This window comes from Gopherus evgoodei, chromosome 1, assembly GCF_007399415.2.
Source record: "Gopherus evgoodei ecotype Sinaloan lineage chromosome 1, rGopEvg1_v1.p, whole genome shotgun sequence".
Classification (NCBI taxonomy): Eukaryota; Metazoa; Chordata; order Testudines; family Testudinidae; genus Gopherus; species Gopherus evgoodei.
The window spans coordinates 95517839-95536904 of record NC_044322.1 but is presented as its reverse complement, the minus strand read 5'-3'; the positions used below and the strand labels follow the sequence as shown (position 1 = coordinate 95536904).

At 45.7% G+C, this 19066-nt stretch overlaps 1 protein-coding gene across 2 annotated transcripts in view; it reads left to right on the top strand.

The window, feature by feature from the left end:
• The window catches only part of UGGT2 (UDP-glucose glycoprotein glucosyltransferase 2), a 292503-nt gene that overhangs the window by 147564 nt on the left and 125873 nt on the right, over positions 1 to 19066 (top strand). For both annotated transcript variants that reach the window (XM_030567566.1, XM_030567556.1), the window contains one exon: positions 7339 to 7466. In XM_030567566.1, coding sequence (XP_030423426.1) covers positions 7339 to 7466 — 128 coding nt within the window. The remainder of the gene's footprint in view (positions 1 to 7338; positions 7467 to 19066) is intronic.

The following is a 19066-nucleotide window of genomic DNA, read 5'->3' as shown; positions in this document are numbered from 1 at the left end:
GGAGGTGCAGAGCACTTACCTGGAGTAGCTTCTTTTTGGTACAGGAGGTGTGCAGGTGGCTCTGCACAGCGCAGCACCAGCCCCATGGCTGTGATTCTGGGAGCTGCCCCCCCAGGCAGGGGCTTTAGGGACTGCAGGGCTCTGGCCTAAGGAGGCCCCAAGGCTCTGGCCTGCAGCTCTAAAGACTCTTTCAGAATGCGGCCCTGCGAGCACAGGCCAGAGGACTCAGGAGGAGCAGGGGTAGCTGCACAGCCAGTGGCCAGAGAGAAGTGCCACTTTCCCCTTCAAAGGGCCGCTTCTCTCCAGCCGGCTTTGAAGGGGAAAGCGCCGCTTCTTTCCGGCTGCTGGCTGTGTGGCTGACCCTGCTCCTCCATGGACCAGAGGACTCAGGGCCGCATTCCAAAAGGGGCTTTAGAGCTGGGGCCCCCTTAGCCCAGGGCCCTGCAGCCCCTAAAGCCCCTGTGTTCTGGGTGGCCCTGCCTGCGGAGGCTGGGGGGGCAGCTTTCCCACTCGCTCATTACCTCCCTTCTCTGGCCACCCTCTTTCCCTCCCCCCCCCCAGCAGCACTCCTCCTGCCGTGCCCCCGAATGGATTGTCTTGTGCACCCCCTGGGGTGCGCGCACCCCACTTTGAAGACCATTGGTCTATGATTATGAGAGTGCCCTTTATAGTACCATGTGCCAACACTGGTACAGTACCAATCACCTCTTCAGGGTCAACAAGGGGACAGTCTCTAGCTCTGTCTGTGATTCCTGTTAGGGTAGCCCTACCACAGAAGGGAGGCATCCCTTACCTACTTGCCTTGGTCCCATTTGTATGACCTCTACTGGTGAGGCAGGGAGTCTGGGACCTGGTGCTATAGACATAGGCCTGAGAAAGCTAAGAACACTCATCATGGTTGTGACCCCTAGTCCCTTAATTCTATATTGTACAGTCTTGGTTGTACTGGGCTCCTTGGGGGCATGCATCCAGCAAGGGAACTGACCTCTATCGACTCTTCTAAGCCTAGACCTCTGTTTGGGATATAAGTATTAATTTAGGGACAGAATCTAGTAGCTCTGAAATAGTTTAGTAAATGACCTTTGCCCTCTGGAGAGAGAGGTGTGTGCTTTATATGAGTTTTATTATGCATTAATAAAGAGAGCAAACTTAAAATCAATTAAATTTCTAACTAAAACTAACTAAGAATTAAACAGCACAGTTATGAAGTCAAAATTACAGTTGGAATTGAGTTAATAAATTAGCAATTTGCCAGTAACATGAAATGAAACCAGCAATTGACCCAATCATTGGATGAACACGCTCAAGAGTAAATCATGAAGTTGACATAGCATATGATCAATTTTTATACATACTATACCTGGAAATCTAACGCAGCAAGGTTGATATTTACTAGGTGACTTTTAGTTTCTCAACTAATTTATCTCTCCTGTGCTACAGAGTGGTTAACAACCCACAAATTCCCTTGTTAGGATAGAGTAGTTCTACTTGGGCATTCTTTTATAGCCCAGAGTAATGCAATCTGTTTTATAATAGGATTTACTTAAAATTTGGATACATAACATACATTATCATTCAACATTAAAAAGTGTTAGAGAAAAAAAACCAATGTGGACTCCTGGCATCTCTGCCAAACCACAAAATAGGAAAAAGAAAAAAAAGCTTCTTAAGAGAAGGTGGTTAATTCTTAAGCTTGTTGGTCTTCAGAGCGTCAGAATTGGGACAGCAGTTCAGGAAACCAAGTGATGTTGCCTCTGGGTTTGTACCTTATGCTGGCCAGGGGGCTTCCTGAGGGCACTTGGCTGATAAGGGTGGCATGGCTTATAATAACCTGGGTCTCCTTCTTAGGGGAAGAAGAGCTATCAGCTCTTCTTGGTATTGTAGTGGCCCAGGAGTATCATACCTTGTTCTTTATTTAAGGCTGTGATTCTAGCTTGCTATATCCCATGACACCTGATGAGAGACCTTCCAAGTAGATCAGGTGATCTCATACCCCGATAACATGGCTAATCTGAGAGTAGGTGAGTTTGTCCTTTTGTTAGCCTGGGAAGTCCTGTCTCTCACTGGCAGTTCTGTAACAATATATATCAAACTGCAAAAACAGATGTATTCCAAAAATAGGAAAAAATGCTGTGGAATTAATAGGAGATGACTCCACAGATGGAAATCTCGCCCTCCTCCTCTGAGGGGGTACAGCTGGTCAAATTCCTCTAGACCTCTACACATTCTGGAAGTCATCCAAATGACCTTATAAGACTGATACCATTTCTTACTTCATTCATACTTCCACTCATATAAATTTCATTCTCTCAGCATTTCTTAAACTGTTCTGGGATTTTTACTGGGCAAAGAATTGTCTAACTAACTGTTTGTAGCCTGACTGGGTGAGTGAAGGATCATCTCTAAGCAAAACAACTGACTGAAATATTATAAAGCTTATTTAAGCAAAAGAAACATTAAATTTGCTGAACAAGAAAACTGATGGTTTGGGCCTTGCTCAAATAGGCCCATTTCCCTCACTTCCCTTTCCCCTACCAAATCCCATAGGATTTTTCAGGAGGGAAAGGTAACATTCTTTAATGTTATTCATCAAGAACAAGAAACTAAGGAGGATCACTAATCCCAGCAGCTATTGCCTCATCCTTCCCAGATGAGGCAGTAGGGCCCACTACTCCTCAGTCTGACGATTTCAAGACATTTCAAGAACTTCTGCACAGAATGGCAGATATGCTTGAAATCCCTGTGGAGATAGTCTAGGAAAGGTCTCACAAGCTGCATGATATCTTCCACGTTAATTTCCCAGAAGATTGACCATGCCAGTAAATGAGATGTATTTGAGCCAGCAAGACATCTTTGACAGACTCTAGGATGTATGGCACTTACCTCAAAAAAGAAAGTTTTTTCTATTGGTTTTGAACATTTGTACACGTATCCAGTTCTGGGATCCGTGATAGTAGGTGCTGTACATGAGCAGTCCAGACAGTAAGGGCCGCCAAAAATGACTTCAAAGGACAAGTATCCAAAAAACTTTATACACTTTTTTTTGCAGAATGAACTATTCTTGATCAAAACCAACCAGGAGTCCGGTGGCACCTTAAAGACTAATAGATTTATTTGGGCATAAGCTTTCATGAGTAAAAAACCCACTTCTTCAGATGCATCTTGTTGTTTTTGTAAATAGACTAACATGGCTACCTCCTATTCTTGATCAAGTTTACACATGTTTATTGCTAATTACTGGGCCCTCCTAGCAAAATATGATTAATTGGGACAGGGTATCACAATTCGGGGGGGAACCTCACTCAAGACAACAGGGAAGAATTAATGTTAGTTATAACTGAGAATTGGCTGGTAGCTCATACTACTTGGCAAGTGGTGTTAGAGACATCAGACACACCAGTTTGAACAAAGTCTGCATCCACTACTAGGCACAGGGCTTCATGGTGACAGTCTTCAGGGATGCCAAAGGAGATCCATACAGTACTTGAGTACCTCTCATTTGAAGGCAGTGTCCTGTTCAGCATTAAAACCGATAGCAAATGTGGTTTCCTTACCCGTTACAGCTGTCTGTTTGCTCTCTGATTATGCCCCACACTGCTCCGCATCTCCTCTCCCAGGAGGATAGGAAGATTTTTCATCCTCATCTCACAGTGCTTCGTCTTAAAGCATGGTTGGTCGATGGCTCATAGGATTAGAGAGAGCCTGCTCAGAAGAAGTGAAAAGAATGTTACTACACAGCGGGAAAGAATCTATTCGCTGTACATATTCTCAAAAATGGACATAATTTGCCAGCTAGTGTGAGCGCAGTCAGATTACATTAATGACTGTATCACTTCCATATATCCTGGAATTACATCAATGACCGCATCACTCCGAGATATACTGGAATACACCATAATGCTCAAAATCTCAAGTCTATTGATGAGCTCTATCAGGGTCCACCTGGCAGCCATCATGGCTTTCCACCCCCCAACAGAAGGCTATTCTGTCTTTGCACAGCCAGTAACAGCAAGATTCCTTAGAGGTCTGGGACACCTCTATCTGCCAATCCAACATAATATTCCAGTATGGTACCCCACCTTTTGAACCTTTGGCTACCCGCTCACTCTTCATTTGTCAATGAAAACGTCATTCCTGATAGCCATCACATTGGCATGATGCATTGGAGAAATAAGGGTCTTGATGGCATACTAACTGATCAAGGATGAGGACACGCTGGTCACACTGCAGTCGCACCTCAAATTCTGACTTATGGTTTGTTCTGAGTTCAATCTCTATCAACTCATTCACTAGCCTGTCTTCCACTCCAATGTGTGTCTCTAAATCACCAGGACTCAGCTGCATGCCCTGGATGTCAGGAGAGCTTTGATAGACAGAGCAAAGCCTTCAGAAAGACCAACAAGTTGTTAGTCTTGCTAGCAGACAGATCAAAAGGGTTGGCAGTCTCTAACCAGAGACTTTTCAAGTAGATATCAAGCTGCATAACTCTTGTTACCAGTCTTTCAACATTCAACCACCTTCACTTGCATGCACTCATTCTACAAATGGATGAAAGATCTTGCTTTCCTTGTTGATGTAACACAAGAGATGGGTATCCTAAACCTGAAGCTGCAAGGTCCAGGCCAGCTGCTAAGACACACCCGTTTCACCCCTTGTTAATGTCAAAGGCATTTGATTCTGTTTTCTTGCACTACAGTTGCCCTTGATACAATGAACAAATGATCAGTTTTTCTTAGAAAGATGACTAAAAATGTTAGGTTCTGTATGCATCTCTCAATGATTTCAATACCAAACTTTGTCAGTTAATAAGAAAAAACACCTTTTATTTTTCTATCTGCCAGCCCTGCAAACTCAGCATGGAATCTGAAAATCATGGCAGGGTCTCTGGCTCATGTATTACATACAACTTCCATTGACAACATTTGGCCTAAAGAATTTGCAAGCCAAAGTCAGTTTTCATTTATACCAGTGCAACATCACCAAGATATGATGGGGGCATTGAAAACGTCTACTTTAGATTTACCAATATAATTTTACTATAACTTTTCACAGTGGAATTGTTCTTCAAAGTTAATGAATGATTATTTGAAATTAATTTAACTATTTAACACTTCTAAATTTAACACATTTAGAGACTGGTTCTTAACTGGAAAAGTATTATGAAATTTTCTTGGGATTTTTGCTAGAAAACCAAAAGATTTTTAAAAGAAATTTAAATTTTCGGGATAATAACGTAACGATTTCTGAGCTCTTTACTTTTTTTCTAAGATAGTAAGGAGAAGTTTGCATACTGTGCAAATGGTTTAGAACAGTAATTAACAAGTTATTTCATAAGTATGTATATTTTGCCTTATTGGCATAACTTGTGTAAAAAAAGTTGCACAGGTATAACTGAGAGCAAACTTTGGTCCTGAAATTGGAACCTAGCAAACAATTATGTTGATACAAGTCAAAATAGAATGCATCTTGCAAGCAGCTTGATTTACTGCTGTAGTGCCCCCTGGCGTCATAGCATGGTGTTGCAAAGGTATTAGTCTATAGCATCTCCTGTGATGGCCTATGTCTGGCTAAGTCTTTTATGGCCTAGCCCTCCAGCCCGGGTCACCTCTTTCTATTTCTATCTCCTTCTGAGGTAACAACAGTCCAACTAAAGAATCCCAAACAATGTCCAAACACAAGATCCTTCTGCCCCTTGGGTTATGCTGAAATTCCTTGCTCTTCACCTCTGCTCCTGGGGAGTACAGAGTTCCTTCTTTGCTCCTTTGAAGGAGCAGTGCCTCCGCTGGTGTTTCTCCCTAGAGGCCCTTCTTCCTAGCAGGTTTCCCCACTGCATCCCCTTTCCAGGGACTCCTGCAGCTTCCCCTAAAGACTGACCTGCTTCTTACAAGCCCTATCTCAGGGCCTCCCACAGGAGCTTACCTTACCCGCTGTGGTACACGCGAGCATGCCTTCACCAGTCCTTTTCCAGAAAGAGGAAACTCTTCCCTCAAGGGTCTCCTCCTTCACTTAGCTCTTTTCCTTCTGTATGATGTCCTCCTTGACCCCTCCACAACTGTGATCGCTAATTGTAATTGAGTCCAGATCTCAATTTGCAAGTGGTTAACTTCTAGGTAACAGTCAAAGCTTACCTCATCACTTCTTGAAGGTCCAGGCACCTATCACAAACCCACTCTGGTAGCTGCATTAGCGCTATGGTTCTAGAAGGAATTAAAAACAATGAAAACTTTTAGTCTCTAATGTCAAAAGATGACTCTAAGTGCACACAGCAATAAGATATATTGAATAAGACCATGCAATTTTTCAGAATCACTTTCCTGACCAAAAGGGCCCTTTACATTTCTCTCTTTTTCAATCAATTATTGTTATTGATGTTTTATTTAAGAATAATAATAAGACCTTCTAAGACCTAGAATGAAATCCTGTCCCCATAGAAGTCAGTGGTAAAACTCCCATTTCAACTCCTTTTGCCTTTTCAACAGTTTCCTAAAACGAAATTGAAGAAGTTTGCCGTAATGATTTTACAGTTCAATCCAAAATCCATTGAAATCAACTGAGAGACTCCCGCTGACCTCAGTTGCTTTGGTCAGGCCCTTCATTGCTACTTAATCTTCTGAAAACATCACCTGTCCATTTACTTCTGCTTCCACTGAGACTGGATAACTGAAACTTATTTTCTTTATAGAAAAGTGTGTGTGTGTGTGTGTGTGTGTGTGTGTGTGTGTGTGTGTGTGTGTGTGTGTGTAATGTATTCATATTCTTATATGTTTTGGCATGTGTATGAGAATTTATTAATTTCCCAAATTTTTTAAACAACTTTCTGCACACCAATACACTAAAATAGTTCTGATGTAGGAGACAATGAAGGTTGTATGGGATGTAACAACTAAGCACAAAGCAGTATCGTGGTGGTTTGTGTTCAAATTTTGCACTTTTTTTCTTTGAGCTTTTGTTTAAAAGGAATTTATGTTGCAGAATAATACATTTCTGTAAATAGGCATGTGTAACTGTAACTGTTTTTTGTAACTGTTTTTTTACAATAGATGCATCCCTTGTTTGCCTGATGAATGTTTTCTACTTGCTATTAGGGATATCACCTGAAAGGAATGTATATTTAAAATATACTATAGTTCAATTTAATTAATAGAAAATTGTAAATGCTGAAATTTTCACAGCATGAATACTGTATAAATAGTAAAATCTAGTGGTATGCAGGAGAGAGATTTTTAATACTGAAAATTTTACTTTATTAAAAATGGAGTGTATTTTTTGCTTACAGAGGAAATATTTTTGAAAACCTAAGCTTCTAGTAAAATAGTGTCATTTGTTTTTCCTTTTAAGGTCCTGGGTCCTTTGGATGAAAATGAGTTCTATACTGAAGATTTTCATTTGTTGGAAACGATAACATTCAGTACATCAGCAGAGAAGATTAAAGGCGTTGTCAAAGAGATGGGAATCAGCTCTAAAGAGTAAAACACTTTTGGGTTTTGGGAATCTATTGTCTGAGTGCATGTGAGACTCATTTGAGTTTATCACCTATGACTAATTATTTCACTTTCTTCTAGAGGATATCTAGGTCTTCTTTCAGTGTTTGTCCATACGTATTCCACTCTTAGTGTGCATGTGCCCGAGTTTGGATTCTTTTGGACAGCATCTTCTGTTGGGACTTCCCTTATTCTCCAGGTGTCCTCATGCCTCTCATTCAAACGCATAAAGCGTGGAGTGTATCCCTTAGTTCCTTCTTACTGCCTGTGGCTTCAGGTAAGCACTTCGGCAGTGTCTCAGGCTATAACTATACTACCACTTACTGCGGTGTTACTTATGTCACTCAGGGGTGTGAAAAAGCAACCCCCTTGAGCAATAAAAGTTACACCAACCTAAGCACTGGTATAGACAGCCAATGTAGACAGTGCTGTGTCAGCTCTCCTGCTGACATAGCTGCTGCTGCACATGAGGCTGGAGTAGTTAAGCTGACAGGAGACCTCTCTCCTGTCTGCTTAGAGTGGTTACATTAGTTTACAGCAGTGCAGCTGCATCGCTGCAGCTCTGCCACTGTAAACTTTCTAGTGTAGCCATAGCCCGAGTTTCCCGCTCACTGTTCCTGTGTAAATAGTTGTAAATAACTTCAGATAGTTACTTGGTTAGTTAGTCTTTAGTTCTAGGTTTTTCATAATGTTTCCTTTTTTAAAAATAAAGAAAAGCAAAACAAGCTTTTTTTTTTCCCCCTGTGAGACTTTCCTGCTTCCAGGCTGAGCTCTTATGGTGGAACAAAGTCTGCAGGACTTGAAACTGTCCTTCTTGCCAGGCAATAATGCCCTGTAATGAAGGGCATGCCAGATGTTTATTATGCCTTAATGAGGAACACATTCCTGAGAGGTGTGCTATTTGCAAGTCATTCTTAAACAGAACACAAAAGACAAGATAGACTGGCATAAAGCTGTTTTTGCTGTAGGGGTCCATGCATCCCTCTTTATATGCTGGAGCGAGGGGGGCTGAAATCCCTGAGCAATCGTCTTTGATTAGTGCTCCTGTCAGCTCCTGAGCTTGAAGCTCTGTGAGTAATGTTTCTAAAAAATCCTCCTCTTGAATCACTACAACTTCTGAAGTCAAGAGAAGGAAGGAGAATAGCTCCTCTCAGGGACATAGATCTAGGTCACTCTCTGGGTGCTAGCTCCAAAAGCAGAAATGCTCTTGCTCTGCCATGTCAAAAGATAGCTCAAGGCCCAAGAAGGGTCCCTCTGGGCACCCACTCCAGTACCAGTGACTCTGCTCTGTTCCTGGCTCACCAATAAATGACACCAATAAATGAAAATCTGCTAGAACCAGCTAAATTACTCTGACAGTCACCTGCGTCTCTGGTGTCACTGTATAAGCATGCAAACAGGAGGTATAAATTTTACACTCATCCTGTGCCTGGCAGTGATGGTAGCCCAAGAACAGAAAAAACAACAGGCACAACCAAGTCCATGCCATGGGCTTCATCGATATCCATAAGGAGATCTTCTTGGTTACAGTTATCTGGAATACTTAAGAAGGTGCAGCTGACATTAGAAAGTCTGCCTTTGAGGGATGTAAATTGTTAAGGGCCAAAACAAATAGACCCTGCACTCCTTGAAAGGTTCTAGGGCAACAGTGAAATCTTTGGAAATGTGTGCACCAGAGTTTAGACCTCAACCCTATCAGAAACAGGTATACTTCTCACATCACAGAGCCTGAAGTAGCCAAAAAGATACAGAGATTGCTGTCATGAGAGACCTCTTTCATGAGAGCATGCCCCATCAAGAAGTGGAGTTCACTTCCAAGTCTCAGAGCAGTGGAAACAATGCTTTGATTATGGGGGGAGGAATGAATTTTGTTTCCATTACTTTCTGATACTTTTGAAGGGGGCCTTGCACCCAGTTCAGGACATGAGACATCTGAACACCTTCATCTGGAAGTTCAAGTTCAGGATTGTAACACTAGCTGCAGTAAGTAATTCCATCTATATTCACAGGATTAGTAGACAGCTCTCAGCATTCAGGATGCATGCTTTGATACAGCTATCCATCTTGCCCACAGGAAATACCAGAGGCTGCGGTTAGGCAATTCCCAGTACCAGTACAGGGTTCTGCCATTTGATCCATTTGGTGTTTACCAAATGGCTGGCGGTAGTGGATGTATACCAGAGAAAACAAGGAATCCAAGTTTTCCTTTACATAGGCTACTAGCTCATTCGGGAGAGATCTCCTTAGTATTTGAACTACTCCATTCACCAGGTACTGTGCCTTTCACCTCCTTAGGACTGAGAGTCAACAAGGAAAAGTTTGTGTTACATTTCTATCCGAACAATACAACTTATAGGGACAGTACTGGACTTTACCACAGCACAGGCTTATCTGACTCCAGAAAGATTTGACACCATAGTATGTCTGAACAAGGGGTCAGCAACCTATGGCACACGTGCCAAAGTGGCACACAAGATGATTTTGAGTGGCACTCACAGTGCCTGGGTCCCAGCCACCAGTCCTGGGGGCTCTGCTGCCATCCTGGGGTCCTGGACGCCAGCCCCCTGCCAGCAGGCGTCCCAGACGCCAGCCCCGCCTAGCCCATTGCCAGTTCCGGCCACTGGTCTCAGGGGCTCTGCTGCCATCCTGGGGTCCCGGGTCCCGGCCTAGGCCTCTGCAGCTTTCTCCCAGCTGTGGCCTACTGACCCCAGCCTGGGGCAATGAGGGATGCACACATAGGCAAGACGGGGCGCATCTCAGCATCCCCACCTTAAAAATTGTTCCAGAGTCACTGTACTGGGATATTTTTAAGTCCTGATTTGCTGCTTACATCACTGTCACATCACGTGGAACAGCGCACTGTGTTTGACATTGTGCATGCTATCTGCTGTGATTTTTTTTTCCATGTAAGTTGAGAGGTACATTTGACAAAATGTTAGTTCCTAAGAAAGCAAAGTTAGTCTGTTCATTTCAGCCTCTTGGACAGAAACGTTTGGATTTATTCAAAAGAAGGCGCGTGCTGTTTGTGCTTTCTGTTGTGAAAGTGTTGTTTGTCGCACATCAGGTGTTCGACAACATTTTCAAATGAAGCACGAGAAAACCTTTCTTGACAAAGCAGACAAGACTGGATCGATCAAAAAAGCAATAGAAGGATATGACAAGCAAAGCAGTATTTTTAAATGCTTAAGTGTAAGTAAAAATCAAGCCACAGAAGGAAATTACAAGATTGCACAGTGCATTGCAAAAACCAGAAAGCTATTTACAGATGGGGAATATATAAAAGACGTTTTTCTCAGCAGTTCGGAGGTTTTGTTCAATGATTTACCAAATAAAGATGCGTATCCAGAATAAAAGAACTGCCTATCTCTGCCAGAACAGTTGAGAGACACGTAAGCGAAATGGCAGAAAACATTAATGAAAAGCAGGTGACTGCATTAAAAGACACAGCAGTGTTTAGTGTTGCAGTTGATAAGAGTGTGGATATAAACAACGTTCCGTGTTTGGCAGTTGTTGCAAGATATTGTGCTTCTGATGAAATTGCAAGAGGAATGTTGTTGCCTAAAACCCCCACATGGCACAACAAAGGGGGAAGATATAGCGGAAACTTTTGTAAACCATTTTGAAGAACAAGGAGTTGACATCTGAAAAATATTTTGTGTAACAACAGATGGTGCTCCTGCCATGGTCATAAAATAGAAGGGATTTGTAAAGTTACTTGAAGATCAGATTGGCTACCCGACAGTCAAATTTCATTGTATCATCCATCAAGAAAACCTGTGTACTAAAATTTCTAACTCAGAGCTTAATAATGTCATGAATACAGTGGTGCAAATTGTGAATGTCCTTGTTGCTCGATCTGCTTTGACTCACAGACAGTTTCAAGCACTGCTAGAAGAGATGGACAGTGCTTATAATGACATTCCACTTCACAGCAGCAGTCAAGGTTAAGTCATGGCAAGGTTTTGGTGCACTTTGTAAACTGTTTTGATGCAATCAAGCCCTTTTTGTCAGAAAAAGGACAAAACTACCCCGAATTGGATGATGACAAATGGCCGTGTAAGCTCTGTTTCTACCTGGCATAACCGCTCACCTAAACGAACTCAACCTCCATCTCCAGGGTGCAGGGCAAACGGTTCTGGATCTTTATGAAACCTGGAAGGCATTTATTATAAAACTAGCAGTTTTTTCTCGGGATATTCGAACTTCAACTTTTCTCTACTTCCAACACATAAACAAGCTATCAATGTGTTGCACTGTTGGAGTCAATGAGATTGGAATGTAGATGCAAGAACTGGAATAAGAATTTTCCGACAGATTTCAAGATTTCCAGCGATTTGGCCCAATGCTCTCATTTCTAATTAAACCTGAAAAGTTCAACGAAAGCAATTTGGATTTGTCTGTATTTCAGTGGATGGACATTAAAGATTTTAAAATGCAGCTAATTCAGTTAAAAAGCTCAGAATTGTGGGCATCAAAGTTTGGAAATCTGTGGAGTGCACTTAAAGCTACTGAGAGAGATCACGGGACCTCTATTCTGACCTGCTGGACGTCCCTGCCATGAAATTTAACTGTTTGAAGAAAATTGTGTTTGCAGTGCTTTCCGCGTTTGGATCCACATATCTGTGTGAACAGGTGTTTTCACACATGAAATCTGTCCTCTGTCCCTCTTGGAGCCAGTTAACAATTGACCATTCAGAAGCCTGTGTGCAGCTTAAAGTATCCAAATGCGTGCCAGACATTGGAAAACTCAGCAAGGAAAAGTAAGGGCAAGGATCACACTAAACTGATAAGATCTGCATTTTAATTTAATTTTTAAATGAAGCTGCTTAAATATTTTAAAAACCTTATTTACTTTACATACAACAATAGTTTACTAATATATTATAGAGATCTTCTAAAAACGTTAAAATGTATTACTGGCACACAGAACTTAAATTAGAGTGAATAAATGAAGACTTGGCCCACCACTTCTGAAAGGTTGCCCACTCCTGGGCTGATCAAACAGCTATGAACCTAATCTTGGTCATGAGTAAGAGCTTGTCTCAGGCTTCAGGGGCGCTCAAGGTCTCTGGTTAGCTCAGGAAACTCAGCCAGCGTTCTAAAGCTGAAGGCCATTCATCAGGCTTGCACAAAATTCCTACCAGTTCTGAAAGGTTTAATCATTCAGATTATGTAAGACAACACCACAGTTATGGTGTATATCAATAGGCAAGGAGAAGCAAGATCCACCCCCCTTTCTCAGTAAGCTGTGCATCTATGGAAGTACTGCACTTGGTAGAAAATTACTGCAATGGCCCATTGCTTACTAGGCCTGCAGAATGTTCTAGCGGATCACCTCAGCAGGCAGTTTGCAAGTGAGCACAGTGAAAGACACTATCATACAGGACATATTCATTAGATGGGGCTGACCTTCCATAGACACCAGAAAAGAATAAGAAATGTTTTAGATTCTGATCCAGAAAGGATCAGTGCCTGGGTTCTCTGTCAGAGGCTTTTCTTGTCCCCTGGGCTTCAAGACTGCATGCCCTCCAATTCCAATAATTCCAAATACTTTTCCAACTGAAAACTAAGACAGAACTCAGCCAAGATGGTCATGTTGGCACCAGGCTGGCCAAGGCAATTCTGGTTGTCAGGCCTATTGAATCTCGTTTATTTGGCCTCTGTAACAGGGTCATCTGCTTGCCCTTCTTCCTGAGGCCCTCTGCTGCCCCAGTAAAGCACAAAGAGACTTCTCTTGCTGCAGCACCCGTGGCTTTATTTACACAAGTTCCCACCACCAGTGATACTATTTACAGAGCTTGCAGGCCTGACAATCTCCTCTCCTACGTGGAGTCTGCCCTCAGCCTGGAGACTGACCTTCCCCTGGCCAAAAAGAACAGGAGTACATGTATGTGGCACCTTAGAGATGAACAAATTTATTTCAACATAAGCTTTCGTGAGCTACAGCTCACTTCTTCAGATGCCGTTCTCTTTCTTCTGGCTACCAACCAGCCTTTATAGCCCTTGAAGCCTCAGGCCCGCAGGTGCAGCCTGTTCTAAAGGCCAGGCACCAGACTTCTCCCCAGCCCCAATCTATTTCCCCTGATTGGGGCTGGCTGAGCAGGGGCTAATTAGGTGCCTTTGCACCAGCACCCTGCTACACACCTCCCCGCTTAAGCTGGTGCCAGGCCTGGTCTTCCTTGGCCTCGCTTTCCTCGGCCAGGGATTTTACTCTGAGGTTGGGCCCCCTACTCAGCCGAGGGATCCCCAAGAACAACCCCATGGGGCTTTGGCACACCCTACCCACAAAAGATGCATTGGGTAGGGGGTGGGGCACCCCACAGGTCCATGCTCACCCAGAGGTCCTCCGACCATTCACACGGCTGGGCCGGCGGCTCCAGAGGCTTCCCTTCCTGTTTTAGTGGGGGCGATGGCTCAGAGCCGGCTGCCCTGAGTCAACCCCCTGTCTCTGGTCCAGGTCCTCTGTCCCTTTGCTGTTGTGCCTCCCCCTGTTGGGTTTCTTCCACCTTCCCTGGGGTTCCCTTCCCCAGGTGGTCCTGCCCAGGAAGCTCCCTTGGCTTCTCAGTTACTCCCTCAGGTTCCCTCTATTGGCTTGGTTGTCTAGGCTGCTCGGTTTTTCCACCTGGAAGTTGTGGGGCCTTCCCTTGCTTCGGGTCCACCTCCACCAGGGTCTTGCCCTCTCTTTACAGGGTTCTCTTTCCCCCTTTCTTTGATGGTCGCTTCCCCATGGTGTCTCTCCCCTCCTGGGGAGGGTGCCAGTCCAGCCCCAGGACCACGGGGTAAGCCAACCCTTCGATTACCCCCCACCCACTTCCAGGTAAACAGCCCTTGCACTTCAAGGGGTACCTGGGCCATGGGACAATATTCCCTATCCCCGTGGATGCGTTCCACTAACATCCATTCCCCGGGGATAAGCCAATGTGACTTCACTAAGCGCCACTGTATAAGGGAGCGAGCGGAGACAGTGTCCACTAGACCCCTCTGGGGCCTTTTCCCAACCCGCACCAGGATAGTGGCCAACCCATGCCTCTTTTTCCACCCCCCAATCCTAGTCCATCCACAAAATTCAGTTGCCCCACATTCCATCACTGGGCAGTCCTGACTTTTATGTCCCAGCTGTCCACACCACCAGCATACAAGCTGCCCCGGGCAGCTAGGGGTCCCCTTGGGCTCCTCCCGTCGCCTGTCTACTGGCTTCGCCCCGGTGTGCTCACGGGGTTTCCTGCCACCCTCTGTGTCCCGCGGGGCTTGACGATCCCTCGGTGGGAAGTCAACCTCTGCATACTCCTCCGTTCTTTGCACGGCAGTTTCTAGGGTGGCCGGCTGATGTCGCCGCACCCAAACCCGCACACTGTCAGGGAGGCATTGTATAAACTGTTCAAGGATCACTTGATCCATTATCTGTCCTACGGTTTGGGCATCGGGCCTCAACCATTGTGTTGCCCAGTCTGTTAATTTTTGAGCAAAGGCCCAGGGTTGCACGCCCCCCACCCACCGGGCTGCCCAAAAATTCTGGCAATATTTCTCGACCGAAAGTCCGAGGCGGTCCAAAATCGTTGCCTTCACTGCATCATAGTCCCTTGCTTGGGCGTCCGTCAGGGCCATATATGCGGCCTGTGCCTCCCCAGCGAGATAGGGGGCCAGCCACAGGGCCCAAGTTGTCCGGTCCCATCCCGCCCCCAGGGCCACCCGCTCAAAGCTACCCAAAAAGGCGTCGGGGTCATTGGCTGGGGCCATCTTACAAAGGCTGAGGCCTGGGGCCTGGATGCCATCTCCCACAGCAGGACTCACCAGCTTTTGCAGGAGCAGCTGCTGCACGATCGACTGCTCCTTGATGAACTCCTGTAGGGCCTTCTGCTGCTCTGCCTGCCAAGCAAGTAGAGCCTGCCTCTCCACCTGGTGGGACTGCTGGAAGGATTGCAGTGCTTTCTGCTTTTCAGTCTGTTGCTCAGTGAGCCACTGCAGGGTGCCCTCCTTTGCTGGGTTGCCAAACTGTGTCTTTGGCACGAGGATCCTGGACAAGCCCCCACTTGTAACAGGGTCCTCTGCTCACCCCTCTTCCTGAGGCCCTCTGCTACCCCAATAAAGCTCAGAGAGACTTCTCATTGTGCAGCACCTGTGGCTTTATTTGCACAAGTTCCCACCACCAGTGATATTATTTACAGAGCTTGCAGGCCTGACAATCTCCTCTCCTACATGGAGTCTGCCCTCAGCCTGGAGAATGACCTTCCCCTGGCCGTTCTCCTTTTTCTTGCTGCTAGCCAGCCTTTATAGCCCTTGAAGCCACAGGCCCGCGGGTGCAGCCAGTTCTAAAGGCCAGGCACCAGACTTCTCCCCAGCCCCAATCTATTTCCCCTGATTGGGGCTGGCTGAGCAGGGGCTAATTAGGTGCTTTTGCACCAGCACCCTGCTACACCTCCAACCAAATTACCTCTTCAGCTAGAGTTAATACTAGAAAGTGACGGGCAAAATCTCCATCTGGATCCATCTTCCCTACACCTCACAATGTGGATGCAGGCCGGCTGACACTGTTAGAGAGAACCTGCTCCTCAGAGGTCCAGAACATACTCATACATAATGGAATGGACTCCATTGGGCATATATACTATGTCAAGCAAAAGAGATTTACTGTCTGGACTCACCAACATGGTTTATTTCAAGGTGACACTCAGATATTTGATATACTAGACTCTCCCTTCTCCTTGATGAGTTCAGGTGTATCTATGAGTTCTTCAAGTGGTTGTCCACATGTATTCCAATTCTGGTGTGTGTATATTGTGTCCTATGTGTGCAAGATCGGAATCTTTTCCTTCTTAGTGGCTGTGGCTATAATCAGGGCCGGCACCAGGCACCAGCTGACCAAGCACGTGCTTGGGGCAGGGCGGTGCTCGGGTTTTTTGTTTTTTGTTTCTGGTTCAGCAGCGCAGCGCTCGAGGGGGCAGGGGCTTCGGGCGGCAAGTGCTCGGGGGTTGGCATGGCACTTGGGGGGGTGGAGGCTTCAGGCGGTGCGGTGCTCAGAGGGGGCAGGGGCTTCGGGCAGCACGGCGCTCGGGGGTTTTGGCAGCGCAGAGCTTGGAGGGGCCGGGGGCTTTGGCCGGCGTGGCGCTCAGGGGGGGCGGGGGTTTTGGCGATGCGGCGCTCAGGGGTTTTGGTGGCAAGGCGCTAAGGGGGGCGGGGGTTTCAGCGGCGCAGCACTGGGGGGTGGGGACTTTGGCGGCACGGCGCTTGGAGGGGCGGGGGATACGGCAGCGCGGCGCTGGGGGGGGTTCAGTGGCATGGCGCTCGCGGGGGGGGGCGGGTGTTATGGCAGGGCGGCACTCTTTTTTTCTTGCTTGCGGGGACAAAAAAGTTAGAGCCAGCCCTGGCTATAAGATAGAACCTCTGCAGTGTCTGTGTCTCTATAAGAGACAATTTATCTTTCCAGCCGGGTAGTTATAGTTGTTAGTTTTAGTCTTTTAAGCCTTTTGACGTATTGGAAAAAAAAAGATTTTAGGGGTTTTGAGCCCACATGCCCCTCTCTCTCTCCCCCTCCCCCGTCATGACATGGCAGAGTCCAAATCTCCTGAATTCAAGACCTGACCCTCTTGGGAGGGAGCAGTCCTTATCCATGATATATACTCTTAGTGCCTCTTCTGTCTGGGGGAAGTGCAAATACCACAGAAGTGCTCTGTCTGCTGCTTCTTTTCAGAAAAAAAACCAGAAGAACGCTCCTCACAAGATGTTCCTCAGGAAGGAAGTGGATTTCCTCCTGCAGCTCAGATCAGTGGGAAATATGCCTATGGAATTGCAGGGCAGGGGATTCTGTTTCTTGGTCCCAAAGAAGAAAAGAGGTTGGCACCCCTTCCTAGAACCTCAATGACTTAACTTCATCTGTTGATTCAAGTTCAGAATGGTGACTCTATTATCCATAATTCCCACTCTAAATCCTCAGGATTTGTTTGCAGCTCTCAGCTTGCAAGATGCCTACTTTCGTATTGCAATTCACCTGGTCCACAAGAAATGATTCTGGTTTCATGTGGGAAAATCTCACTACTTGTGCAGAGTATCTAGTGATGGTGGCAGCCTTCCTGAGTAAGCAAGGAATTAATGTCAATCTATAACTTGATGATTGGCTTATCTGAGGTCAGTTACCGCAACCGGTGAACAATATGATCCGAATAATCTTCAGCCTTTTCACTGAACAAGGCCTCAGAGTCAACAAAGCCAAGTTCACTCTCACGCCTGCTCAAAACACAGAGTACATAGGGGCAGTGCTGAACTCCTCAGTGTCAAAAGCTTATGTGTCACAAGACAGATTTCTTGCCTTCTAAATTTAATCAACCAGCTGCAGCTTCACCTGAGAATATCAGCCCCAACCTGCCTAAAACTCATGGGTCACATGGCTTCCTGCATCTACGTGATGCAATTTGCCAGATGTCACCTGTGCTTCATGCAAGAGTAGTTGAGATCAGTTCAACTACCTGGCAGATACCACATAGATAGTCATGATTCCTCAGAAAGTCCTCTCTTCAGGTTGGTAGAAGGACCTTCTACTCGTCTGCAATGAAGTACCCTTTTCCTCATCTCTTCACAACATGACACTTATGACAGATGTGTCCACAGCAGAATGGGAAGCCCATTTGGACCACTTTCTGGTCTTTCCAGGAGATGAATCTTCAAGTAAACATCCTGGAGCTGACAGCCATTTGTTTCACACACATAGCTTTCCTCCCAGTACTTCAAAGTGCCACAGTACAGGTGTTCCAGGACACCACAGCAAAGTACTGTTATCAGCAAACATGGAGGAACTTGCCTCTCATGCTGTGCCAGAAAGCAGTCCCCCTTTGGTAATGTGCATCAGTCACTGCATCACAACAGTGGCCCTGCACAGTCCCAGACTACAGAACACTTTAGCAGACCATCTCAGTCATCAATTCTTGGACAACGATGAAGGGTCAGTCAGATGCTTCATTTTGTGAGGTATCTTTTGCAGGGGGGGATGTGCCTGGGTTTACACCTGATTGCATCTGACCAGAACAAGTGACATAGATTCTGCTCCAGAGGGAGAGCCAGTCACAGCTCCCTATCAGATGTTTTTCTAATAGGTTTCTAATTGCATGGGTATTAGGTATACCTGTCTTCCAATTCCTTTCATACCAAGAGTCCTCAGGAAGATTAGACAGGACATGACCCAAATGTTGATAGCCCCAACATAGCCCAGGCAATTTTAGTTTTCTGACCTCATGAACCTGTCACCATGGTCCCAGATCATATTCTGGCACACCCAAGATGTAATCATGCAATGGTAGGGTACAAGTCCTATATCTGGTCCTAGCATCCTTCCATCCATAAGTGCCAACTCCATGGGTGCTCCAGCCCAGGAGCACCCAGGAGAAAAAATAGTAGGTGCTCAGCATCCACCAGCAGGGACCACTCATCCCCCTCCTCCCCACCACCTCCCGCCAGCCATGGGCCCTGCTGATCAGCTCCTCCCCAGCACTTCCCGCCCACCAGGATCAGTTGTTTAGCTGCATGCTGGAGACGCTGGGGGGAGGGAGACGAGAGAGGGAAGAGGGCAGAATGTGATTGGGCAGAAGCTGGGGAGG